The sequence below is a fragment of the Drosophila ananassae genome, chromosome 2R (genome assembly GCF_017639315.1).
Source record: "Drosophila ananassae strain 14024-0371.13 chromosome 2R, ASM1763931v2, whole genome shotgun sequence".
In the NCBI taxonomy this organism is placed as follows: Eukaryota; Metazoa; Arthropoda; class Insecta; order Diptera; family Drosophilidae; genus Drosophila; species Drosophila ananassae.
In genome coordinates, this window is record NC_057928.1 from 21,610,183 (window position 1) to 21,637,162 (window position 26,980).

General features: G+C 38.6%; 2 protein-coding genes and 1 non-coding gene across 8 annotated transcripts; 1 reads left to right on the plus strand and 2 right to left on the minus strand.

Annotated features, from left to right (window-relative positions):
* Positions 1–286: 286 nt before the first annotated feature.
* LOC6507194 (galactosylgalactosylxylosylprotein 3-beta-glucuronosyltransferase P) lies at positions 287–23,399 on the plus strand. Of its 6 annotated transcripts, none has more exons than XM_001956472.4 (9): positions 287–363; positions 1,152–1,331; positions 12,758–12,793; positions 12,931–13,528; positions 14,296–14,832; positions 20,735–20,921; positions 21,037–21,194; positions 21,383–21,673; positions 21,734–23,399. In XM_001956472.4, exons 4-9 carry the CDS (start codon positions 13,328–13,330, stop codon positions 21,845–21,847), a joined length of 1,488 nt encoding a protein of 495 aa, XP_001956508.1. In that variant the 5' UTR covers positions 287–363; positions 1,152–1,331; positions 12,758–12,793; positions 12,931–13,327; the 3' UTR covers positions 21,848–23,399. The 6 variants fall into 6 exon arrangements, with proteins under 6 accessions (XP_001956508.1, XP_014765094.1, XP_044571007.1 ...); XM_014909608.3 differs by having other exon boundaries at positions 291–433; XM_044715072.1 differs by lacking the exon at positions 14,296–14,832 and adding an exon at positions 20,061–20,117 and having other exon boundaries at positions 291–433.
* Positions 10,968–11,039, minus strand: Trnad-guc. Its single transcript has one exon. It is a non-coding gene; the product is annotated as a tRNA-Asp (tRNA).
* A 1,014-nt stretch (positions 23,400–24,413) lies between the features above and the next one.
* Positions 24,414–26,682, minus strand: LOC6507875 (inactive ubiquitin carboxyl-terminal hydrolase MINDY-4B). Its single transcript, XM_001956471.4, has 8 exons — positions 26,502–26,682; positions 26,221–26,435; positions 25,984–26,152; positions 25,781–25,846; positions 25,634–25,704; positions 25,368–25,521; positions 25,208–25,279; positions 24,414–25,150 (listed from the first exon to the last, which is right to left on the minus strand). Exons 1-8 carry the CDS (start codon positions 26,556–26,558, stop codon positions 24,599–24,601), a joined length of 1,356 nt encoding a protein of 451 aa, XP_001956507.1. The 5' UTR covers positions 26,559–26,682; the 3' UTR covers positions 24,414–24,598.
* Between the last annotated feature and the right edge of the window lie 298 nt (positions 26,683–26,980).

Consider the following 26,980-nt stretch of genomic DNA (forward strand, 5'->3'; position numbering starts at 1 on the left):
GTTTTTGGTTTTACGCTGATAAAATAAGCTAAAGGAAAACAAGAGAGGTTTTTTATTCTTATAATTTGTAATAAATATATTTCCACTCTATAAAGAAAAGCTTTTTTAAATTATTTTCAACTGAAGGATGTAAGAGTTTTTTAATATATTTAAATTAAATTAAAATTTAAAATGTATAATATTGTTGAAAAATGTATTTAATTAATTTCCAATTTATTTAAAAGAAAAAATAAAGAGCGGTGTATGCGGGCCAGCCGACGACTGGGCGCAGCGGTTTCTTGCTCAGCTCAGCTCAGTTCCGTAGTCAGTTTTCCAGTTAGTGGACGTGTCGCGGGTCGCTACGGGACCTCCGCCGATTTTACTGTTAGTTTCGCAAAGTGCGTGTTAAAAATAGCGAAAAAATCCGAAACTCCCTATTCCAGAGATAGTACAAGTACATATGCTATATTCTACGATATATATGTACATTTATATCGCGTATGGTTTGGGCAAATAAACGAGCCAAAGAGAAATGCAAATCTAAAGGCCAACTTCAAAAAGCCGCATCCTGGAAAAGGATGTCTGTGCTCGTGCATGTGTGTGGAGTGTGTGTGTGTGTTGGTGTGTGCGTGTGTGTTTGAGATAAACAAAAAGGCGAAAGTTTGTTATTGGCTCTCGCACAGGCTCGCTGCCTTTCTATTTCTCTCTTCTCCATTTCTCTCTCCTGCTCTCACCCGCAGGACCTGGTCTCCTTCGATTTTTCTTCCGCTTTCCGCAATGCCCACCGCGTGTGGCTGCTTTTCCTGTTTCATTTCCCTACATTTTTTTTTTTATTACTCTATTTACACTTGCCGACTCCAGGATATGTCCGTGTTTCCATGTGTTTGGGTCTATAAGTGTGTGTGTGTGTGAGTGTATGCGGCTAAGGGCGGCAGAACATCTCACACCTGCTGTTCCTTATGTTGATGTTGTTGTTTTTGTTGCTGTTGCCACTGTTTTCGGCTGCTCCTGCTGGCCAAGTTTATTTTTTTCCAGAAGTTACGCTGGCAACCGCTCTAAAAACAAAAACATAAACACACTTTTTCGGGGAATGAAACTTTTATTATTTTATTTAAATTTTAAAAAATATATATTTCTTTTCTATCTCTTCTAAACAAACAAAAAATAAAAAGAAATTTAAAATAAAACTTTGCCAGGCTTTGCCAGTGAAAATTAGAAAAAGAAAAACTCATTTTACCGGCACTAACCGAAAGTGAAAAGTGTGTCCTCCCCCTTGAGTTGGATGTTTGATTATCGAGGCTTCGAGACTTCCGGGTTCCAGCCAAATGGCTAAATGGAGTGCCATGCTCCAGGTGAGTGCCAAAAATTATTTATGCAAATTTTATTTAAAAAATGGTACAAAATGGATTTTAAAAATATGTAGTTTTTAAAAAACTTTTTTTTGAATTTATTAACATATGGGACATATTTTTTTAGAGACTTTGTTGAAAAAGGTGTCTTAAAATATTAAATAAAGTGAATATTAGATAAAGAAATAGAACTAGAGATATAGCCAGAATAGACTTTTAAAGACTTGGAATGGTTTTTCCGAAAAATTTAGTCCAAGAAAAAATTTTAGTTTAATATCTGTTTCGTCAAGGATCTTTTTTATTATTTACTAAACTAAAACAATTACTAAACACATCTTATCACCCTTTTAAGTTTTTTTTTAGGTCGTCTAGTATTTATTTGTAGTGTATTATTGGCATATGTGTGCGATTGTTTGCTGTTTTCTATTAGCCGCTATAGGAGCTATAGCGATTCCCCTTAACCCTCATCGTGAGCAGCTGCTAATGGCTTGTGAAAAAGTAAACGAAACGAAAAGTGGCAACCAGGTGGGGATAAGTCGGAGGAGCTGCGAGGGGGTGTCGCTATTAAGGGAATAGAGCTAAGAATGTGTGAAACCTCCACCCACACAGAAGGGAAACCATATGGTGGCGGCAAGTTCATTTTCACCAAGTTCGAGAACGAGTTAATTTTATTGCAATTGCTCCAGACACTACAAGACTTTTTAAACTTAGAGTTATAATATTATATATTAAAATATTATATCTTAAAGAACAAAACAATAAATTATTCTATAACTGATTGTCTGATTAATTATTTTGGGCCCTTATGGGCCTTTGCATATTGTAAGTGATCTGATATTAAATATTAATATTCATAAATCAGAGCACTTAAGCTTTTAGTATGCATACTAAATAATAAATGTATGTACTAAGCAAGCATATGCTTCTTTTCATTTTTTAAAACCAAATGGAGGGGAAATAGAAAACATGTGTTGAAAAAGTATTTAGTTTTTGGCTATTTTTAACTAAATACTCTGACCCGACCCACTGACTTATTTTAATTTAAATCCTCCATATGTTTGGGAGACTCTTTATGGGAATACTAAATAGGCCTCTAGCCGAAGCTGGATTCTGTCGCTTAAAGTGTCGTTGGCTCTTTATGAGCCCAGGACCCTAAATCAAATTTACATCCTAGCAATCATCATAAAAGAAAGCAGCTGAGCTGGCCCCCAGGCAGGTGGATAAATACGTGTGTGTGTACCCACTTACCTACTTCGTAGAGCTCTCCTGGTACACATATGCAAATGATGGGGCCCGTGGAGCCCTCTTTCACGCCACTTCCCTGCCTCCTACCTCCTACCAGGATATGCGTGCGTGCAAAATCTGCGAGTTGAGGGAAAATGATTAACAAAGGCTCCCCGAGGTGCGGCAACCAGGAGGCGACGACGGAGACATGAGGAATTTAACAAGACTTACACAGCAAGAAAAGTTATAAGTTTAAATTTGAGAAAAATGTCAAGAGTTTTAGAGAATCTTAAAGAGTTTTGGGGACAGAAACTCTTGGAAAATACATTTTCAAGCAAGGACTTCTCAAACCTCTTCATTTAATATTCTTAAATGTTGACTTTTTAATGTTATATATTTTTTGTTTATTTATGAGCCCTCTTTAAGCCTCTAGATTATTATCCCTAATCCCTAAATTGTGTTTGCAATTGTTTTTGTGTACACACATGAGGAATTACATCTATCATCACTGACACGGACACTAACTGCGACCGGGGAGGAGGACATGGGGCTAGGGGGTATCCTCGGGACATAGGCTCGCCCCTCGGGACAGGCGCACTGCGGCTGTCAAAACAAGGCCCCAGCACCAGTACCAGCACCAGCTCCAGTCCTACCCACCGCTCCTCCGGCTTGCCTTGCCAGAGTCGCCGCCACTGTCCCGGTTAATGGCATTTGGGGCTGAGAAGGATCCCCCGGCGGGGACGCAGCCCGACCGAGTAATTTGTGTCACGTTTTAATTTTTGAAGCCGCAAAGGACGTTCAAGTGCCCCGCCCGTCGCACTGCGCTCTGCGCCCTGCGTCCTTTGGAGTCTCCGCCCCGTGATTATGACAATTAGGATTGCACGGCGGATTCCTTCCCCGTCATTTTGTTTCGCGTACTTAAAAAGGTTTATCCTGTAAGTCCTGCCTAGGGAGCTTTTGTGTTAAAACCTGTGCTCGCAACTCATTAAAGGCAGGATATTATTTTAACTATTTTTTCTAGCAAAATATCTGCAAAAATATGGTTTATTTTATCTCTCACCTTTTGTGAAAATACAAAAATTAATAATAATCAATACGATTTTGCACCTGATTCATTTAAAAAATTTGTTAAGAGCGACACCTTTGCATATTTTATAATATTTTCCGACCACATCTATCATTCATCAATCGATTGATTAACTTTTTCGTAGCAACCGGCCAGCCAATTCCTATAAACACATTAAAAACATGCCATCAGCGTAATTGGATAGATTTTCGCATCAATCAATTTGTGTCATAATTGCAATTGGAATATTAATTTTGTGCCGGGATGTTGAGTGGTTGGCTCAGAGCGCCACAAAACTTGGACGAAGTGCGTCATCGTCGAATCGGAAGCCATTAGCAGTGATTCCTTTTCGCACCGAAACGCACTTCAGAAAAGCAAATCCTTCTCTCCGGCCGGTCTGTCAAAAAATGGCAAGCTGACAGGCAGCGGCAAAAAGTTGCGAAAGCTCTTCGGACATGTCCTGCCAAAATGGGAGAGAGAGAGTCAGTGTTCTGGCTTTTAAATTCTAAGGAAAATATATAATAGAGAAATAGTGAAATGACTATCGTTATTTCTTGATCCAAAAGTCAATCTACTGTCGGAAGACTGAAATTGAATTGGTTTTAAGTGGTATTTCCTAAACATTTACCGCCATCATTATTGAGTAGCTCTCGGAAATGTCATAGGCATGGCTTGCACTTTCCAATTCGTCCTCGTCCTGGCCCATTCCCTTTCAAGTCCTTTGCTTCAGCTCCAGAGAATCTTGCCCGAGGCCACAAGGAAGCCAACAACTGCGTAAACAGAACAGAACAGAACAGGAGCGACAAGAAGCGGACAGGACATTAACAAGAAGGGCACAAGTGATGGCTGGCGGGGAGAGCTGGGTGGGGGGAGGTAGAAGGACTTCACTTCAGTCAATTTGACAAACATGACACAGAAAGGAAAACGAGAACGCCCAACCACCCAAATACTGGATGCACTGAAACTAGTCATTGCTTCAAGGATATAAGCCTAAATGTATGCTATGGTTTTTTTAAATCTTTTCTTTCCATGTTACTTCTAACGAAAGTATCCGAATTATGATACTTGGATATATTTATATTTATTGTTAAACAATTGTTTTTTTTAAGTGCTTCCACTGACTTGCAATTTAGTGAAGAGGTTGCCTTAATGGACACTGTGACGGTGCTGCGGGGCATCCTTGCCAGGACGATAGGGCAGGCGATAGGAGAAGATGGGGCGGGCAATTAAATTTTTAAAATGCCATTTCAAAAGCAATTTCGAACGGCAGTGCAAATTAAAAATGCCAACTGTGTATGTGTATACGATACGACGAAATAGAAACCAGAGCGGAAAAAAGGAGCATCTGGGCAGTATGTTGTGGAAGGCACCAGGAGGCAAGCAAGCCGGCAGGATAGCGGCAAGCGGCAATATTTTCGCAAATAAACGTAAATTGAATTTGTGGCCAAGAATGGCAAGTTTTGTGCGGCCGACCAGCACAAAATTGTCCATAAGAAACCAAAACTGCAAAAGAAACTTTCTACAACTTTGGCTGTGCTTTATTTTTATTTTTTTTTGTATTTTTTTGTGTCATCATCGAGGATATTCGGCGCCAAGTGCCGGCGCCTTTGCGGCTACTTTTTCTTTTCGGCCAACTCATGTGTTTGCCTGGCTTTTTCCCCTCTCGGCACCACCTCGTCCTGACAAGCGCATTTTTCTCTGTTTTGCTTGCGATTTTCGCAGCTCAGCTGTTGTCTGTCCTGTCCCCTCCCCGACTTTCACCTCCCTGGGAAAAATGCAATTTTAACAGGCTCTCCCCGGCCAGCACTTGAACTCCTTTTTGGCCCCCCCCCCCCCATCACTATTGGACTTTTATTTTGGCCGCATTGCCATTTTTCACATTGTTTTTGCCACTCTTCTGGTCTTGCCTTGTAATTTAATTGGCAATTTGGACAGTTTTTCACTTTCCTGCTGCACTGCACTTTCCTCATCCATTTTGGCCAGGAGCCATGAACTTCGTCTTCGTCTGGCGCAATCTCGATTTTGACCAAAAACCAAATGAAAACATTGTTCTTATTCGTTCTCCCCTTTGGCAATTTCAGCAAGGATGGATGAAATCTTTTGTAAACTCAATTTGATTATGCACTGGACACTGTAGACCAGATTGCAGGACATATATATCCTGTCTTTGATGGTCCTTTTCATTTTTTTCAGGAACAAAAATTACTAAAAAGAAGGAGATAAAGGGGTAACTACATTTTGAAGAGGTAATGGAACACAAACATGACGGAGTTTGATTTTTTTTGGGGAGAGAGATTGGGGTTTCTATTGAACCTTATTTTTGAAAAATAAATTATGACAGCTACCGATCGATCGGTTTTGGATTACTTTTTATCTATTTTCATTATTTATTGGCACATTCTATTACTAATAATGTAGCACCCACACCCACTTTTCTAATGAAAACAGATACCACCGTGCTGAAATTCAAAAAACTTTAATTTGCAACATTCTCTGGTGACTCAAACATTGTGTAATTATTTTTTTGCAATGCTTGTTACACGAGTTTAAAGGCCGAGACTTCCGTCTTTCCTTCTTATGGCAAAGAAATCCAAAATGAAAAAATAAATGGCTGCAAGTTTGATAAAATTATGAAACAAAGAATCCACAACAGTACATAGTTCGGATTCTTATTATCGGTTTTTAAGCGATAGCTCAGAAAAAAGTATATGTATACTTATGCCTTTAAACCATAAGCTGAGTAATATATAACAAAGTTATTTATCAAAGTTGTTCATTAAAATTTAAAAGAATTCGTTTATTAAGTAAGGTCAGTTACTGCCTTAGAGAAAAATCCAAAGAAAAAAAAACCATAAAACATAGACCTTGAACACCATGTAGATTCGAAAATATAAAATTTCCTGATTGCTAAGAAACCCTCTGCTAATAATGATTAATGACTTAAACTAGAAAAAAAATTAAAAACTATATGGTAAATAAATACCACTTGAGAGAACTGCCTCACGTGCTCCACTATCATAAATGCAAACTGACAAAACTTATTATTAATTGGCTTCTGGGTCGACCTGGTGGTGAAAAAAAGCCAAATTAGTTTAGGCCCTAATGAGTCGCTTTCGGCAGTCGATAAGGCCCAAACGGCTGTGATTGAACATGCGAAGTTTGCCAAAAACTTGCCACGGCGCCATTGATTATAACTTTCGAATAGTTTGTCTAACGATTCATTCTCGCCCCCCCCCTCCTACCAGATCAGACAAAAGAATATATATAGTTTTTGGCTCGAACTTTAACTTTAATCTATCAACTGTTGCGCTGCGTCCCCAGTACCCCCTTTGGGAATGACATGGGCGTGACCGATGCCACGCAACAGTTTCCCTACCCTATCCCCATTTCCTGGCCAAAAATTCGATTGATGACGCTAACGATTGATGATTCCTGTTTTCTGGGGGAATTCGTGGGGCGTAGAATTTGGAAATTCCAATCATGCCACATCCCGGTCGCCACTGTGGAATGCCTTTGAACTTTTAGAGGCGAGAATATCTAAAGTTTTGTTTATTTTGCAATATAGAACATCTGGCGCAGTTTGTTGATAGTTTGGCAAATATTATTGCAATATCTAGTTGGTGGAGGAAGAGCTTTTATTAAAATATAACTAATTTTTGTGTAATTTTTGTTCAATTAATAGGCTTCTTTTCTGTCCACTGTAGTTAAGGGCATTAGCCTAATAGTCTAACCAATTCCAACTTGCTCCCATTCCAAGGGCCCAGCCCTTTTTAGCCCATTTCGGGCCTATTCGGAAAATTAGTCACAGAACACTAATTTGTTGTCATAAATTTTATGGACCTTGCTATAAAGTTTCCTTTCTTTGGAACAAAATAGTTCCTTTATTCGCACTATATTCAAGCAAATTGCATTTGAAGTTAGTGATATGAGCTAGATATGGGTTGACAAATGCGTTTTCCATTGACTTTTATATTTGGGAAATGCTATTAATCAGATATTGGGTTGCTTAAAACATTACTCTCTTGTCCAGAATACAAAGATACTGAAATGGTCAATTCTTATTATTTATTTCTCAAATATTTATTGTTTCCGATGTACTTTAATGACCGAAAAATTGCAATTTTATGGTTCTGTAGCATGTTTAATCGATTTATGGAATTTGTTTTAAAATATAAGGAAGAATAAATCTCTAAAAAGATGTTTTAAATCAGGGGTGCCCAAGCACTGCTTATGACAGAGCAAATTCCAATACCTATGCACAAAAGCACAAATACATATGAGCGATAGTTTTTTTTTTTTTTTCTATCGTATCACTGAAAAAAATTTTTGTAACATTTTCAACAGAAAAAAAAAAAAAAAATTTTTTCGGATAATTGAGAATTAATTTTAGGATTATAATTATTTTCAATATGCTCAATTATTTTTCGAATTTTTTTTACTGCGCTTCCATATCGGCTTGTGACGCAGATACTTTAGCATAGCATTTAATAAAATGCCTTTCCAAATTAATTTTTTTGTTTCCGCTTATTATTATATTACATATAATACATTGCTGCTCGCAAAGAAAATTTTCGACAAAGAAAAAATGCATCGTTCCACAGTCAACCATTCTGTCCAAAACCACAACAAGAAGTGATTTTTTGCAGTGAAAAGTTTTCGGCAATCCAACAACAAAATGCCAGAAAAGTGTTGAAACTGTTTAAGTGTTATTAAACTACGAAAAATTGTTATTGTAATTTGCCTTGCCTATACTGGGAGCAGCACACGTATATGATTTTGCTCTACCCATATGACAGAGCAATCCAACAACAAAGGAGGAACGAGAGCAATGGGACTGGGCATCCCTGTTTTAAATCATACATAGAGTATATATGTTTATTTTATTACCTATTTTATTTGGTAAGTGACATTCCCACTTTTTAGTTAAACAATTTACAACTTCAACTTTAAAACATGGCCTTTAAATATCAATATTGATGAATTATCTAGAAGCACTTAGTTTGCCACTTCATCAAGCACGAACTGGAGTCGACTCCGAAATGTTAAGAATTGCCCAAGCGCGGCTCTCTAGTATTTGTGGCACGTTCCCATTGATTGCGTTCGAGAGCTGCCACCAATCGGGATATATATATGGTGCGAGTATATGGCGCTATGCACTATAACTCACATGGCCATAAAGGCATTCAGGCACTCCTCCCTCCCTCCATCTCTCATCCGCCATCCGTCTCGGAAAATGTTCGTTAATCCATTAAATTTGAAATATGATTTTACGGGTGGCCAGTGCTGGGTGGGCCGGAATGTCCTGGAATTTCCACTTTCATGGAGATAAACGCCTGGGGCCGTCTGGGTAATGCCAATGTGTCAAGTCGGAGTTTAAGCTTCTCAAACACAAATCAAAATGCTAGTTTTATTTTTTTTAAGAGTCTCTTTGAATTTAAAATTAAAAAAATACAAAAGCTGTTAACCAAATATTTGGAATACAAGAACAATAACCTATTTGGCAGCACTGCTTCCTCTGGCACGTGACCCCAACATTATGCAATTGTTTTTGCCACAAAACTCACACTTTCAAACGTCAAATGCCAACACACAAAGACACAAAGATGGCGGCGTCAGTCAGCTTGCCACAGTGGGACATTTCATTCACCATCCGAGGGTCGACATAATGGCCGAAATAAACTGAAACAAAATGGGAGCATGAGATAGCAATTGATATAAAAGTGAGTTGGTTCCATTTTAGAACAAACTCCTAAAAGCGAGTCCTTGCCACAAATTGAGTTAGTGGTTTAAGCCACAAAAATGCGTTGCTGTTTGTTGTTTTTAGCGTGTTTTGGATTTAATTGTCGAATGCGCTACTTTTTTTTAAGTTTAAACTCGAAATATTTGGCCAGAAAAAAACTGGGTTTTAGGTCAGAACTGCACTTAATGGGTTTAACTGTTGGCTTTCGTGTCATTCTACACTAAAAGATTTTAATTGGAGATTGCTTAAGTGATAATTATAGAGTAGTATGATAATATTAGTCAGTAGTAGTTCTAGCTAAACGATATAATATTTTAAATATGACATTACTCTAAATTCTTTTCTTTGAAATTCAAATTCCTTTATTCATATTTCGTCCCCGCACTCTTAATTTAAATAAACATAAAAGAAAAACATATTTATCCACATCCTTTGTCGCCTCGATGAAGACGTGACAAATGCCAACGCCTTTAATTCTGGCATTGCGTAATAATAAATGTTTTTTGATGTTCTCACTGACATTTGAGTTGCCAGCATCTCTGCCACCCACAGTGCTCGCGAGTGGTGGGCGGACACGTCCATTCAAGGACATGGCTGGGGCACCACTCTCAAAATGGCATCCGGGTGCTGGAGAGCTCTCCAGTTCGGTGCAGCTTCTCGTCGCCACTCTCCATGGATGATGACGGGCCTGGGCCTGGCCCTGGCAATGGCAGAATGTTCCATTTCACTCTGGTGGCGACCCGGCCTCTTCCAACTTCGACACCCGGGCCCACTTTTTCTGGGTTTGTGTCCGCCAGCACTCGGCACCCACTTGTGTGGTATTTTGTTTTACACTCAACCACCCAACAAACGCTACACGGAAAAAAATCAGTACAGGAACTAATATAGGATAAAAAGTGCTTTAAATAAAAACCTTAAAATATTGAAAAATTAACCTTTAAAGAGGCTCTAAAAATCCCTTTCTTTTTCTTAATGAATTTTATTTTATTGCATTTTTTCTCTCAGTGCCCTTTGCCCATTCCCACTTGATGTGTCTCCCGTCTGGCTGGAATGCATATATTTTCTGTTGTTTCCTTTTTCCTGGCGGCTTTATTTGTTGGCCTGGCCTCCACGGTGTCCTGGAATTGTCATGTAAATGGGTTAAGTTCTGACATTAAATTGTTCTCGTCGAGATTTTTCATTTGTGCTCTTGCTTTGACGTTTGGCCAAAATCATTTCCCATTTTCGGCCGACTGGCCACCATGGCCCGTGATCCTATTTCCGCCACATTCCCCTTTCATCCCTTCTGGTCTTGTTATTCATTAAAACCAAAAAGCCGAGCAATGTCTGCAATTTGTGCCATCGGGCATAAAGAGATTTGCAGTATTTGTTGATAATTGCATTTTGTTCTTTGACCAGTTTTCGGACCAAGCCTTTGTACTGGACTCTCAAAATTTATTAAAATGCCTTGGAAAATGTCAGCCACAAGATTACATTTAAATATAACAAGATAAGACAACTTAATTAAATGCTAGAATTTAAATTGGTATGGCAAAGAAAATGTTTTGGGTGATGAGAAAATAGAAAAAATTTATATAAAAAATTAAATAGGGGAAAAAAAATTAAACATCTCCCCGACGGGGAATTGAACCCCGGTCTCCCGCGTGACAGGCGGGGATACTAACCACTATACTATCGAGGATGTTGTTTGTCGGCCATCCAAATTCTGAATATGTTCCAAGATAGAAATAATTATAAATATATCCCACATATACTATACTCTTGTTTATTATTAGATTGTTTTGATGACTTGCAGTTGTAAGCCTAGAGGTCTATGATAAGAGTTCATTGAGAACCACCCTCCCTTCAAATCTTTCATTAGCTAAAAAAAAAAATTAAATAGTATCTTGCTAGACATTTGGTTGAAAAATTTATCTTATCGAGCGCTACTTAGCATTCTCCCCTTTTTTAAGACTTTTTAGATGATTTTATTCCCAATGAGAAATGATTAAATCAATTAGTTTATGCGTTAAACGTTTTTTTCCGTAACAATAAAATTTAAGGAGGGCCTGGCAGCGATATCATAATGATTATCAGTTAAACAGTATGAAAACGAGTTGGTTAAATGGCTTCCGTAACTGCGGCTGCGGCTGCACTTTAATTGCATGCGGTTTGGAGGCAAAAACAAAACATAACCCGAACTGAACTGAAAACAAAACAAGAACCAAACAGAAGAGCAAAACGGCGCCCAACTTTGTTGAAATCATGCAAAGTGCAGCACATTTTAAATTGGCCATTGAACTTTCGTATCAAAACAACGGCCAACATACAGGGCGAAAATGGTTTTTAAAATGCTTAAACACGCGAGAGCCCAACAGCCGCGCCCTCATAATTGGAAAAGTCTGTAAGAATCGCAACTGCCACACACTATATATGTAGGTCTACTTATATATCCCCATTCTATATATATATATATATGTATATGTATATGTATATGGTAATGGATGGGGGAAGTACTTCCGTTAGCAGCTGATAGGCAGGCACCCACAACCCTTTCCCTCACGCTTCCTGGTTCTTAGTAGTTCCCCAGGCGGTTGTTAACAACTTTTCACAAATTACAATGGGAAAGGGCAAAGTGCAGTCTAGGCGGTTAAGAGGTTGTTGCATTAAGCACAAGTGATTAGTCTTAGCAGTTACTTCTTGAACAAAAATCCCTAAACACTTCAGTTTATTTGTCAATTATTCAAAATGACTTAATTTGCAATCATAGAACCTTAAAAATCAATATATTCCCTTTGATATCTAATCAAAGAGAAAGCTATTTGCCTGAAAACGATGTTTTTTTTATCATTTGGCTATAATGTAGGCCCTAATAAAAAGCATTAATGGTATTTATTTTAAGATTATTTAAAAATAGCAGAACAGGTTCTATAAACCCAAAAAATAGTTATCTTTCATGTTTTAATAAACTTCCGCCCTATTTTATCTCTAAACGCCGCAAACATAACTCATTGTTTGTACAAACCATTAAAAGTTCAAGAAAAAGAAAGAAAACAGTCTACTGTAGAGTCTAGACCTATTTTAGACACATGCATCTACTCCCGGAATATAGTTTCTTGCTGGGGGTAGTGTCATTTCATTTTTCATCACTTAATTTCGATGTTATACTTGTCAACTTAAGATTTGGCAGCACATTGCACTGGGAAGAGGAAATAATTTGCTGCAAGAAGATAGTGAAGGCAATAAATGCCGCCGTTTGGGAAAGTTCCCAATTAGTTAGTCTCAGACAGCAATGGAGTGAAGAAGGTGACTGAAATTGTTAGAACAAAGTGTGATTATTTTCAAAAATAATAGTCTAGGTATGGCTATTTATTAAGTAATTCATTTATTTAATTGTTCTTTTGTTCTTTCCAATTTCAGTCTCCAAATGCTACGAACAGCTCTGTGTCTACGAATGTAAGTTGAAATACAAAAAAAAACCCAACACTCTGATATCAAATTTTATTAATGTATGGCTCGTTGTATATATTTTTTACACAAGATATGATAAAAAAAAACCCATATAAATAACATAAATATATACAAAATTTCAGAACTCGTTGCGTAGAAAACCGCACAGGCCCTAATCTCTGACCGTTCCGTCCCCCCACGTCCTGCTACGCCCTCGCCCTCGTCTCCGTCCCGCCCCCTTCCCAACCAAACCAACTTGGATATAAATCAGAAATCGGGTGAAATGAAATGAAACGAATATAAATGAAAATAAGTCACTCGCCAAGCAAAGAGAGGCGAGCCAAGTTCACGGAAATAGCCACAGCAAAAGAAATCTTAAATCGAAACGAATGAAATCAAAACATCAAAGTCGAGTAACGCGACCAACACGAAAGAAATCACAGAAATTGCACCTGCACCTGCAACTGCAACAGCAACATCGCAACACTGCAACATAAACAAACACTAGTGCAAACTAGTGCAGAAGAATTATTCTTGAAGATGAAGCTCACATATAGCAACCTGGGGGGCAGCGGAAACGGAATTGGGATCGGTAACGGAAACGGAAACGGCAGCAAGATGTCTCTGGGAAAATCCATCAAAATGTACCTGACAATATTCATAGCAACCACCTGCATCTACATGGTGCTGTACCAGTACCACATATCCCAGGAACCCTTTGCCGGCAGCGAAGTTGTCAAGGTTAGTTATGGAACTTATTTATATAATATATTTGTTAATTATTTTATCTATATTGATGTGTTTTATAATTTCTAACTATTGTTTTATCTAATAATTAAGTAAATATACTTCACTTTGAATGTGTGTTAGGAAGGTCAGAAGAGTCTATTAGTTGATGATATGTATTCTAATATTTATGCATTTTTTTAGAATTTTCATACATATCACATTACCTAACATGTTGCACCAGGTGTACCCCTATAATTGTCATTCATTCTTATTCTATGTTTTAAAAAGTTGGCTTTAATTCAAATTACAATATATAGATATAGAAACTGGCAAGATTGATGATCATTATATGATATCTAGAAACCTTAACGCCTTGAAGGTTGACCCAAAATGATTGATATTTGTCTCTTAAAGATAATAATATTTTATCTTTTACTGAAAAAAGACACTAATTTTCTTGCTAAAAAAGAATAATAGCATGAAGTCAAACATTTGTTCACCTGTTCTAAACGTGAGTTCTTAGTTTTTATGACAAAAGCTAAACGTGCTTAAAATATTTAGTGTTTCTAATCTAATCTTGAAAAATAAATATTAAAAGCACAAAGTTTTTGTGTTGAGGAAGGTTAAAAAAGCGTTGTTTTTAATGTAGAATTTTAGAATGTCTTCTATAGCTGTTAATCCTATTATCTCTTAACTAACTAGACTATATTGTAATGTTTTCTATGTGTGTTCTTGTTCTATTTACAATACATTTTTAATCCAAAACATTGCCAATGCAGCATCAAGAGAAATCATCGTCATATATCGCTTCATATTTGTGGTCACCCATTTCCCTGTTAATGGCTAATAATTCCATTCAGACCAACTCAAATCCCTTACCAACAACAACCACAACATCAACAAAAACAATCACAACAACTACATCAGATTCAACAACCACAAAAGCAACAATATCCCAAAAATTGGGAATATCTTCCGATTCCATTGAAACGGTTTCATTAATAGCCACCAGACCGACTTTGATATCCTCGCGATTGGATTTGAGATCGGGATTAAGATCGGGATCGGGATCGGGATCGGGATCGGTGGGTGGTGGCCATCATAAGACTGTAATCATTAAGACAAGCACCACACCAACAACAACAACAGCAACAACAACAACATCGACAAGCCCGGCCAGTGGGCTTGTGACAACAAAATTAGCCACAACCACAGCCAAACCGAAAGCCAAACAATCCGCGGCTGCCAAGTCCATTACCGCCCACTCGGACCACGCCCATAAGACTCGACCAACATTCGTTGCCGTCTCTCAGCCCGTAAATATATTGACAATACCGTTAACCTAATCGAAAGCACTTTCACATTAACCACCTGCTTACACTTAGAAAAAAATGGCACTACTTTCAAATCAAGAATGAGTTTTAAATGGAATCTTAAATTAAAATAATACATAAGTTAGTATATGAGTTAGTTATTATTATATTTTTTTGGTTTAACATTTATTATTCACTACTTTTTTTATTATTAGCTTATGGGCTTCGACTAATTTTTTCAACTTTCGATGGGGGTCCACCAGGAAAATTTGAAAAAATGGGATCCAAAATTTTATTTTTAGGTTTGAACGCAGAATTGTGGAGAATTAATCCAGAAATCGTTTAAGGCATTCCGCTTGAGAATCGGATAGATATTTGCCAAGATATAGCATTCGCAAGGTCCACTTCTTCGAATTCCTTGATCTCCCCAGTTTTTAAAGGGGGTCCATCAGAAAAATTTGAAAAAATGGGATCCACAATTTTATTTTTAGGTTTGAACGCAGAGTTGTGGAGAATTAATCCAGAAATCGTTTAAGGCATTCCGCTTGAGAATCGGATGGATATTGGCCAAGATATAGCATTCGCAAGGTCCAATTCTTCGAATTCCTTGATCTCCCCAGTTTTTAAAGGGGGTCCATCAGAAAAATTTGAAAAAATATGATCAAAAATTTTATTTTTAGGTTTAAACGCAGAATTATGGAGAATTGATCCAGAAGTCGTTTAAGGCATTCCGCTTGAGAATCGGATAGGTATTGGCCAAGATATAAAATTCGAAAGGTCCACTTCTTCGAATTCTTTGATTTCCCCAGTTTTTAAAGGGGGTCTATCAGAAAAATTTGAAAAAATGGGATCCAAAATGTTATTTTTAGGTTTGAACGCAGAATTGTGGAGAATTGATCCAGAAATCGTTTAAGGCATTCCGCTTGAGAATCGGATGGATATTGGCCAAGATATAGCATTCGCAAGGTTCACTTCTTCGAATTCCTTGATCTCCCCAGTTTTTAAAGGGGGTCCATCAGAAAAATTTGAAAAAATGGGATCCACAATTTTATTTTTAGGTTTGAACGCAGAGTTGTGGAGAATTAATCCAGAAATCGTTTAAGGCATTCCGCTTGAGAATCGGATGGATATTGGCCAAGATATAGCATTCGCAAGGTCCAATTCTTCGAATTCCTTGATCTCCCCAGTTTTTAAAGGGGGTCCATCAGAAAAATTTGAAAAAATATGATCAAAAATTTTATTTTTAGGTTTAAACGCAGAATTATGGAGAATTGATCCAGAAGTCGTTTAAGGCATTCCGCTTGAGAATCGGATGGATATTGGCCAAGATATAGCATTCGCAAGGTTCACTTCTTCGAATTCCTTGATCTCCCCAGTTTTTAAAGGGGGTCCACCAGAAAAATTTGAAAAAATGGGATCCAAAATGTTATTTTTAGGTTTGAACGCAGAATTGTGGAGAATTGCTCCAGAAATCGATAAAGGCATTCCGCTTGAGAATCGGATGGGTATTGGCCAAGATATAGCATTCGCAAGGTCCAATTCTTCGAATTCCTTGATCTCCCCAGTTTTTAAAGGGGGTCCATCAGAAAAATTTGAAAAAATGGGATCCAAAATGTTATTTTTAGGTTTGAACGCAGAATTGTGGAGAATTGATCCAGAAATCGTTTAAGGCATTCCGCTTGAGAATCGGATGGATATTGGCCAAGATATAGCATTCGCAAGGTTCACTTCTTCGAATTCCTTGATCTCCCCAGTTTTTAAAGGGGGTCCATCAGAAAAATTTGAAAAAATGGGATCCACAATTTTATTTTTAGGTTTGAACGCAGAGTTGTGGAGAATTAATCCAGAAATCGTTTAAGGCATTCCGCTTGAGAATCGGATGGATATTGGCCAAGATATAGCATTCGCAAGGTCCAATTCTTCGAATTCCTTGATCTCCCCAGTTTTTAAAGGGGGTCCATCAGAAAAATTTGAAAAAATATGATCAAAAATTTTATTTTTAGGTTTAAACGCAGAATTATGGAGAATTGATCCAGAAGTCGTTTAAGGCATTCCGCTTGAGAATCGGATGGATATTGGCCAAGATATAGCATTCGCAAGGTTCACTTCTTCGAATTCCTTGATCTCCCCAGTTTTTAAAGGGGGTCCACCAGAAAAATTTGAAAAAATGGGATCCAAAATGTTATTTTTAGGTTTGAACGCAGAATTGTGGAGAATTGCTCCAGAAATCGATAAAGGCATTCCGCTTGAGAATCGGATGGGTATTGGCCAAGATATAGCATTCGCAAGGTCCAATTCTTCGAATTCCTTGATCTCCCCAGTTTTTAAAGGGGGTCCATCAGAAAAATTTGAAAAAATGGGATCCAAAATGTTATTTTTAGGTTTGAACGCAGAATTGTGGAGAATTGCTCCAGAAATCGATAAAGGCATTCCGCTTGAGAATCGGATGGATATTGGCCAAGATATAGCATTCGCAAGGTTCACTTCTTCGAATTCCTTGATCTCCCCAGTTTTTAAAGGGGGTCCACCAGAAAAATTTGAAAAAATGGGATCCAAAATGTTATTTTTAGGTTTGAACGCAGAATTGTGGAGAATTGATCCAGAAATCGTTTAAGGCATTCCGCTTGAGAATCGGATGGATATTGGCCAAGATATAGCATTCGCAAGGTTCACTTCTTCGAATTCCTTGATCTCCCCAGTTTTTAAAGGGGGTCCACCAGAAAAATTTGAAAAAATGGGATCCACAATTTTATTTTTAGGTTTGAACGCAGAGTTGTGGAGAATTAATCCAGAAATCGTTTAAGGCATTCCGCTTGAGAATCGGATGGATATTGGCCAAGATATAGCATTCGCAAGGTCCAATTCTTCGAATTCCTCGATCTCCCCAGTTTTTTAAGGGGGTCCATCGGATAAATTTGAAAAAATGGGATCCAAAATTTTATTTTTAGGTTTGAACGCAGAATTATGGAGAATTGATCCAGAAATCGTTTAAGGCATTCCGCTTGAGAATCGGATGGATATTGGCCAAGATATAGCATTCGCAAGGTCCACTTCTTCGAATTCCTTGATCTCCCCAGTTTTTAAAGGGGGTCCATCAGAAAAATTTGAAAAAATATGATCAAAAATTTTATTTTTAGGTTTAAACGCAGAATTGTGGAGAAGTGATCCAGAAATCGTTTAAGGCATTCCGCTTGAGAATCGGATGGGTATTGGCCAAGATATAGCATTCGCAAGGTCCAATTCTTCGAATTCCTTGATCTCCCCAGTTTTTAAAGGGGGTCCATCAGAAAAATTTGAAAAAATGGGATCCAAAATTTTATTTTTAGGTTTGAACGCAGAATTGTGGAGAAGTGATCCAGAAATCGTTTAAGGCATTCCGCTTGAGAATCGGATAGGTATTGGCCAAGATATAGCATTCGCAAGGTCCAATTCTTCGAATTCCTTGATCTCCCCAGTTTTTAAACGGGGTCCATCAGAAAAATTTGAAAAAATGGGATCCAAAATTTTATTTTTAGGTTTGAACGCAGAATTGTGGAGAAGTGATCCAGAAATCGTTTAAGATATTCCGCGTGAGAATCGGATGGGTATTGGCCAAGATATAGCATAGATATATAATTTTAACCATTTTTGGAGGTCAAAAAGTGTTATCTGCAAATTATTTCATTCTCGGCCTGCATGATACTCTTCCTTGTGTTTTTTTGAGTTGTTCATTTTATTGTTTGAGTGCTTTTTTATCATTTTGTGGAAAGTACAAGTGTTTGTATGTCTGGCACTGACTCATTTCCCTGTTATCGTTTTTCTTGAGCTGGTTTTCAATTTTCCTAATTGAGTTTTGCTGTAAAATGTTACAAGTGCGTTGCATGTAATAAACAAGTTTCAAATATTTTTAACTTCTAATACAAAATAATTGTAATAGTTTTGTGTAGATTGGTCTTTTTTTTTTTGTAATAATTAAGCCACTTGAAATGGCAATCTGATCGCATAAACATTAGCGCTGAATGGGTAGTAATATTTTGTTATTATTTTCAAAAAAAGAAAAAAATAGAAAAAACTAAATGACAAATGTGTTCTAGATTTGCTAGACCAACTTTTGCAACTGGCATGTTAATTATGGTCTCGTTAAAGTCCTAAATGGGAATATATTACACAAATAATACGAGAAGTACAAAGGAAGGCACAGCTCCGCACAAATTGCGCTATTTATCTAACCAACTTTTGTTGGCCAGCAGCATGTGCAAATTGGTTGCAGGCTATCTGTATCACGATTTCTGGGTTAATCACATGCATTATATTAACCAACAGGGCTCAACGTGCCCCTGCAACTGGTGGGGGATTTCGAACAAAAGATTCTCATTTAACATTTTGCATGAGCCTAATTTGAAAATTGCTCAAATGCAAAAACTCAAACACTCACAAATTGAGAATCCAAAGCCAAAAAAACCGCAGCAAAAATTACTAGCATTGAAAGCAACCACAGTGGAGGTGGTTTTTGGGTGGCATGCTAAGAAGGGTGGGGCAGTGTTGGCGGTGGGTGTAGGTATGGGTGTGGGTGGCTGATCTAGATTCCAGATTTATGCAAAATGCAAGCCAATTGAAAAGATTCACGCGCATTTGTTGGCTGCTTTTATTTAGTAAGTGCAATTCCAATGCCCCGACGGCTCTCAATGTCAGAGGTGCAGACAAGTCAGTCAATAGTCAGTTAAAAAAGTAGTTATAAAAGAAAGTTCTTACAAATTAAATCCAAAATTGGTTTATTTCAAAGGAGGTTACGGAGTCAAGGATGTACTTGCATAATTTAAGTGTATTATTTACTTTGGTTCATGAATATAAATGTTATCTAGTTTTTGTTTAATAAACTTTTAGGATATCTTAAAACTCAGTTGTTTTTGTCTTAAATTATATCTTCAACTCTTTCTAAGACTCTTCATTGCATTTTATTTAAACCTACATATATGATTCATAAACTAATTTTTATTTAAACGCTTAAAAAAAAAACACTCACCGGTTGTGGTATTTATTTATAATTTTATGTTTATATTATAAAATATATACATCTACAGTTTGAATAACTAAAAATGTACTCATTTTAAATTCTTAAAATTTTGACAAGAAAACATTTCTATTTTATGCACTAGACCAATCCTTTCTATGACTTTTTATTTATATTTATTCAAGCATATTTTATCATATTTTCTTTAAATAAATTTGAATGCATTTTTCCTTTATCCAAGCCCGTGGCATGGGGGGTGGTTGGACGTTTTGTGTGTCAACAATGGACAATTTGCAAAGTGAGTGCGCCAGTTTATTTATTTTCAACGTCAGTCGTTCAATGGGCCACTAGTACAAAGGCATAACATATTTATAGTATAGAAGAATGGGTGCAGCATGTGATTAGGTGCACTTACAAAAATTAAAGGATATTTTATATCTAAAAAGCAAATAACTCCACAAAGTTGAAAGAATATGTCTACTCTCTTGTACAAGCAGGTCGGCATTTGTATTGTTCATTAAAATAATGTATTACTTATTTTTTTGAGTGACTTTGACAAATGAAACGCGACCCATATTGCTGGGCCAGAGCCTAGACACACTGACTTGGGGCTCTGGGCGGATGTGGTTTGCTCGCCTAGTCAAGTCATTGGGTTGTAAATTAATTTGCATAATTGCTCATAAAAAGGAGCTCATGCTCACGCCGCATTACGCACCATCCACTACCCACCACCCAAAACACGGGCACCTAACGAGCCACTCGGTCTCCAAAGCCGAGCCACCGAACCACCGAATCACCACCCTAACACCCCATTAGCTACAAGTGCAATGCACATACACAAACACGTATACGCCCTGTGTGGTACACACTGTATTAGATAAACTAAACTGAAATGAACTCAACTCTGACCCGCAGCCGCCCCTGTACATAATCACGCCCACCTACCGACGACCCGAACAGACGGCAGAGCTCACCCGGCTGGGCTATACGCTGAAGCACGTGGCGAATCTCCTCTGGCTGGTCATCGAGGACGCCAACAAAACGAACCCCCTGGTGGCGCACACCCTTGACCGGATTGGAGTGCCCTACGAGTACATGGTGGGTGAGTATCTGCACCGGCACTGGCACCAGCACCGGCACCGGCATTTGTGTCATGTTCGGGACACATTCAAGTGATATTTACGAGTTATTTCAACAAAAAAAATAACATTCAACAGCACCCATGCCGGAAAAGTACAAGCAGACGAAACGAGCGAAACCGCGAGGCGTCTCCAATCGGAATCGGGGCCTCCAGTATCTCCGGCAGCATGCCACCGAGGGTGTGCTCTACTTCGCCGACGACGACAACACCTACGACATTAGCATATTCGAACAGGTAGGTAGGACATACTAAACAGGTACACCCAGTACATGAGTAATGGTGATTAAGGGTCAATAAGGCGCCCGCCATTCGTATCAATTAGAGTGCCATTAGTCGGTCTCTCTAAATTAAAGATACTTTCATACTCTGAAAGTTATGAAAGTTTAAAGTTAAGATCTCAAATATGATTTATCTTCATCTAGATGCGGTATATCAACAAGGTGGCCATGTGGCCAGTGGGCTTGGTAACAAAAACTGGTGTTAGTAGCCCCATAATTCAGAACGGGAAGCTAGTTGGCTTCTATGATGGCTGGATCGGAGGACGCAAATACCCTGTCGATATGGCAGGGTTCGCGGTTAGCGTCAAGTTCTTGAAGGAACGACCCAAAGCGGAGATGCCCTTCAAGCCAGGATACGAGGAGGATGGATTTTTGCGGAGCCTGGCGCCGCTGGACAATTCCGAAATTGAATTGTTGGCCGATGAGTGTCGAGATGTAAGTGATATTAAATTATTTTAAGAATTAATTGTTAATATTTAATATTTTAACCAACAGGTCCTCACGTGGCATACGCAGACCAAGAAGAATGCACCAGCGCAGGCGCTCAATAGAACGCGATACCGCGATACAAACCTGGAGTTTATAGACAAGCTGCTGGTGCGCCCGTAGGAGTATTTACTGTAGTTAGCTAGGCTAGGTTAGGCTTAGCTAGGAGCTTACTTGATGGGGAGGGCCAGGGCGTCTGGCGGTGCCTCTGGCGGGTTGTACAGGTATAACCTGGAGCGCATTTTTGATCAGATCAGCCGGCAGTGTATATTTGGTGGTAACAACTAAAAAAAATAATAATTAGGCTCTAAGCGCACAAACCTCTATGATAATTGATAATTGATATTGCACCGTAGACTTTGTTTGACCCCAAAAAACGGCTTTATCGTAACCTTTACATTCGTAATTCATACCTTAAGTAACATATTGTATCATATCGCAACGTCCTCGACTTGTTTGTAAATATTATTAATCGCAATTCTTGCGTTAAGTTTAGATATAAATTATAGCTTGTGCTTTAAGTTTAGGTTGAACCAGATAAGAGGATGGATTTCCAAGCCAGCAACGAATCGCATCGGATGTTCCTAGACCAAAGAAATAACCAAATGAATCTATCCCCAGGGAAATTGCAATTACCCGGTTGAAGTCAAGGCCAGGAATACCACATCAACAATCAATTAGGGCAAGGTGTCAAAAAATACAAAAAACACAAAAACAAAAACAGAGAATATAAAAACAAAAGTTATTTTGCCAAGTACTCCGGGCCCCAATGCTCTTCAATAATTCATGACGACATATGGATTTTCGAGGTAGAGAGATAAAATGTAGCACGGATGAACACCATGCCCCGCCGAATCGCGTGCCACACCAGACCGGCACGCCACCTGGTAGGACGTGGTTGTAAGCCTTGTAATAGGACTGAATGGCTCAAAAATTTTCGGCGAATTCGGCAATAATCAATTCCATTCCCAGGACACTAAACGATCCTTGATTGAACGGAAAACTATCTGAAGGCCTGCGATTTTTTTGCGTATTATTTCCGCAAATGGGTTTCCACGCAACAATTTTATTGTCACTACTCATAAGTTACGCTAACACTAAGTTAAGTTTGTGAAAAGGTTTATATATATTCAAGTTATGAACTGCACTGAAATCGCCTACATGTAAATACTAATCACAGAATATTATATATATTGTAACCAAACTTTTACACGTCCCGCAAAAAAAATGAAAAAAAATTTGCAAAAGTGAAATGCGCAAGTGAGGAGGAGGAATGGAAAGGAAACTATGACAAATGGTATTACGAAATTTATACAATTTATACAATTGAATATATTATATATAATGAAATATGAATAAGCCGCAAAGCAATTAGTTAGGTACTTACAAAATCTTACGAGAATAAACCAAGAAGAATAAATCAACAAATTATTGAATCTTTAAAAGAAAATCAACTTTTTCAAAGAATATATCTCAAATGTTTCACCCAGAATACTAACGATAATGAAAGATATGTCTAAAACCTATTCTCTTATTCAAATAAATTACAACATACAATGTTTAAACCTGGCAGGACTTAAAGCAAGGAACTTCAATCATTTTGTAAGCAAAAAACCAAAATACAAATAACATTCAATAAAAAAGATAAACTTTTCTTAACAATTTTCAAAACAAATGTAGTTATTTTTTACCTTTTAATCCCCTTTTTAAAGACATAATTTGGTGTTTGACATTACAGTTTATATTTAAGATTAACAAAGAGTTTTGACAATATTTTAGCAGAGTGCGGCTTGGGGTTATATCGATGCATGTTGGTGATCTAGGAACAATCGAATCTAGTGGCTTCAGGCGGCAGCATCAATCAACTGGTTTAGAGTCCTGCAGTCGCTCGGCTCGTAAAGAGAGGCCATATCCTGGCAGATTTATGGATGGTACTTCTACATATATATGTTACTGTAGTAACTTTTCAAAAATCTGCCCTAGCTGGTTCGCATTCGATCAGATACTTTGAATATTTTACGTGTATTTACCATCGCTGTTTGGATTCCATCGTTATTGATATTTAATCACTAATATATCTTTTTACAGCAACAGTAGAATTCGACTACGAGTAGTGCTCGTGCTCTATTTAGTTTTGAATCTGGTGCAAAATCTAAAAAAGCTTACATATCATGGCACTATTCTATGAATACTATAAACTCTATTCAACTGCTTGGTCTCTCGTTGAAAATCTATTACAAATATGTTAAGTTTTAATTTGATTTGGTTTGGTATTTGGCTTAAAATACTTATGTTTTTGAGGCCTGTCTTAATTATTTCAGAGAGAAGTGTATTTCGATTCTAAAAAGCGTTTTTTGGGTTTATTTGCCTACATTTTGTTCGCACTACTTGGAAATTTTGGAACTTACTTGATTGGGTTGCGTTGAGAATGGAATAGAAACCGTCTATATCTTCCAGTTTATATTCTTTGGTGCATTGGTCATTCGCCAAGAAAGTCGATTTATATCATAGATCAAGAGACAACATAACAAGCTTACATGCTATAAAGCTTATTTTTTTGGAGGAATTCAAATAATGCCACAATAATGGATTGAGTACCAAATACTAACAAAAAAAAAATTATTTAAGCCTTTGGGAAGTTTTTTTTAGTCTGAAATGAAACAGGGCCTAGCCAATCTAACCGGAAATCTTCTTAACCAAATCAAATGCTATATTTCTGATCTGATCCGACCTGATCTGTATAAGGAAAAAGCAAAAAAAAAAAAAGATCATTATAGGTATATCTCTTGGGCCAGAGTATGAATCGCTCTAACTTTAGCAAAGGATGTCCTTTCATGGATCAAAGGACACAATCATTTAATCGGCTCCTGCATTCTACTGTGTGGTACTAAAAAGATAACTCAACATCGATGGCTGCACGTGAAAGCTTATAGTTGCCTCTTCCCACTTGGTATGAATCAGACGCTGCAACGGCGTGTTGAGCGTTGACTCCTCCTTGGCGACCACATCGTTACCACCGCTAGCGCCACTAGCAGCACCACCAACACCGCCGCTAGCGCCACCCACACCGCCGCCGGCAGCAGCACCTCCACCGGATCCGGTTGCTGGCGCCACGCCAACCACCAAGGTCTCCGCATCCTTGGCCGGCTTCCCGGACATCGAGGTACTCTCCGGCGTGATTGGTTGCCGCTCCAACATGACCAATGCCTGTTCGTTGTACGTGCGATTATCGATGGTCATCTGGATCTGGTGTCCGGAGCAGCTATAATAATTCACATCAAATCTCGATTCGGCATGATAGTTTCGCAACAGATCCGGATTCTTATTAAAAATCACTCCATAGTGTCCCGTACAGCTCGTAATCCAAATGGGATAGTTGGGCGTCTTCAGGCGAGAGCCTGGCTGGCGAGATTGATTTACGGCAGCCTGGATGGGGGAATAAATAAAAACAGGAAGCTGGAGAAAGTAGTAGCTTTCACTTACACTGGCTGACTCAATGTCCCAGAGCAAAAGACCGATCATGCAGCGCTTGAGGACTCCATACTGTGGCACTGCCTTGAAAGACAAGGAAATATCTCAATGGGAATTAGAGAATCCTAAGGTTAGTAATATTTAGGTACACCCCACAATTTTGGATACACACATAGCTACTCTCATCGCCTACGTTGATGACCCCATTATGGATGTAGGGCGTGGCACGGCCCGTCAGCAGCAGGGTCACAATCATGAGGGAGCCCTCCTCGTGGTTACTCGACGTCAGGGGCGTGCCTTTTGAGGAGTCCAGATCCGTGCGTACTCTGGAAAGCATTTTAAAGTAGTTTTTTTCGAAAATAGATAATTTAATAATGGATTGCAGATTGTCTTGAAATGACTACCGATTGGGGGTTTAACAATTGAATTAAATCTTACTTTCCCATGGATCGCGTTAGGACGGCGCTATAAAGAAACAGCAGAGTGCCGGGGGTCTCCTCTTCTGTAAACTTTTAAAAGGGTTAAAGGCAAAACTTTTCGATTAAATCGATCTACAAAGTGCTTATATTTCTGTTACAATCTTACGTATTTGAAATTCCTCTTCAAAAAGAACTCCAACTCCTCATTGGGCGACAGGTTAAAGACATAGAGCTGCAATGAATTATGAGTTATGGAACAAAATAGGGATATTGAAAGATATTTTAAAAGAAACCTGTTTTTTAAAACGAAGAACAGAATATATGGATGATGAAACTATTAAATAAAAATTAAATAAATAAATAAATTACCTTCTCAGTGACCGAATCATGGAAATAACAGGCATTATGGTCCACGAACACCTCATCCTCCGACGGCAACACAATGGTGACCTTGCCCTTGTCGGAAATGGTGCGCAGGATCTCCAGCAGTGCGCAGAACAGTGCCTCCCGCTGCATTTCAGCGGTGGCCAGAAGCGGACTGCAGAAACGGAAACACACAATTACACTGATGCCAAACCGGAAATGGCACCGGAAACAGATACGCACTCGGTCATCGATGCGGCGCGACTGGTCTTCCGGGCGAAGAGCAAATACTTGAGAACGAATCCCTGGACGACGGATAACAGGCCGCGGGTGGCGTTTCGGGGTGAACGTAGCCCGTAGGCCAGTTCCTCCTTGGGTGCTCCAAAGACAAAGGATGTCTGCAGCCATTCGGCGCGCATGGGTATGGCCGAGGTACCGAACACCAGATTTCGTATATCCTTGAAAGGGGTATTGGGAAAGTCCTGGGGATCAGATCGCGTCTAGCGGCGGGAGAGTCTAATTACCGTGGCCAATTCGGCGGTTATGGGCGTACCGCCCTGCGTGATGAAGTCTTTGTTCATTTCTCTAATTGGGTACTAAGTTCCGTTTCCGTTCGAGACCTTTGCTCCACTCTGCGACTCGTTGGCGAATGATTTCTCGGCGTGCACGGTTCTAAATTCCGACTCGGGGCCAGAGCTGGGATTGATTTGGTTTGAAGGGAATGTAATAGGATGGAAATGGTTGAGAGAGGGGGTGGGTAAGGAACTGAGGTGAAGGCAGACAGCCGCCATTTCAGTCAGCCAGCTCGGAGGCATTTCACACTTCAGCATGGATTTTTAATTTCATATTTAGCCGTGGGCGCACAGGGCGTATGCGCAACTAAACAGAAGCTAGTAAGGTGCACCTCACGACAACAACAAACAGGTACGATGGTCGGAAATGGAATACTATTAATGGGAAATAAAATACTATTAATAAATAAATTCTCTTTTTAAGAAAGCAT

Coding starts and splice junctions, on each gene's coding strand:
- LOC6507875 (XM_001956471.4), bottom strand. CDS start 26,558: ATGAACAAAGACTTCATCACGCAGGGCGGTACGCCCATAACCGCCGAA. Junction 25,705..25,780: donor TGAAGAGGAATTTCAAATAC/GTAAGATTGTAA, acceptor CCCTTTTAAAAG/TTTACAGAAGAGGAGACCCC. Junction 25,522..25,633: donor CTAACGCGATCCATGGGAAA/GTAAGATTTAAT, acceptor AATGCTTTCCAG/AGTACGCACGGATCTGGACT.
- LOC6507194 (XM_001956472.4), top strand. CDS start 13,328: ATGAAGCTCACATATAGCAACCTGGGGGGCAGCGGAAACGGAATTGGG. Junction 13,529..14,295: donor CCGGCAGCGAAGTTGTCAAG/GTTAGTTATGGA, acceptor TTGCCAATGCAG/CATCAAGAGAAATCATCGTC. Junction 14,833..20,734: donor TCGTTGCCGTCTCTCAGCCC/GTAAATATATTG, acceptor TCTGACCCGCAG/CCGCCCCTGTACATAATCAC.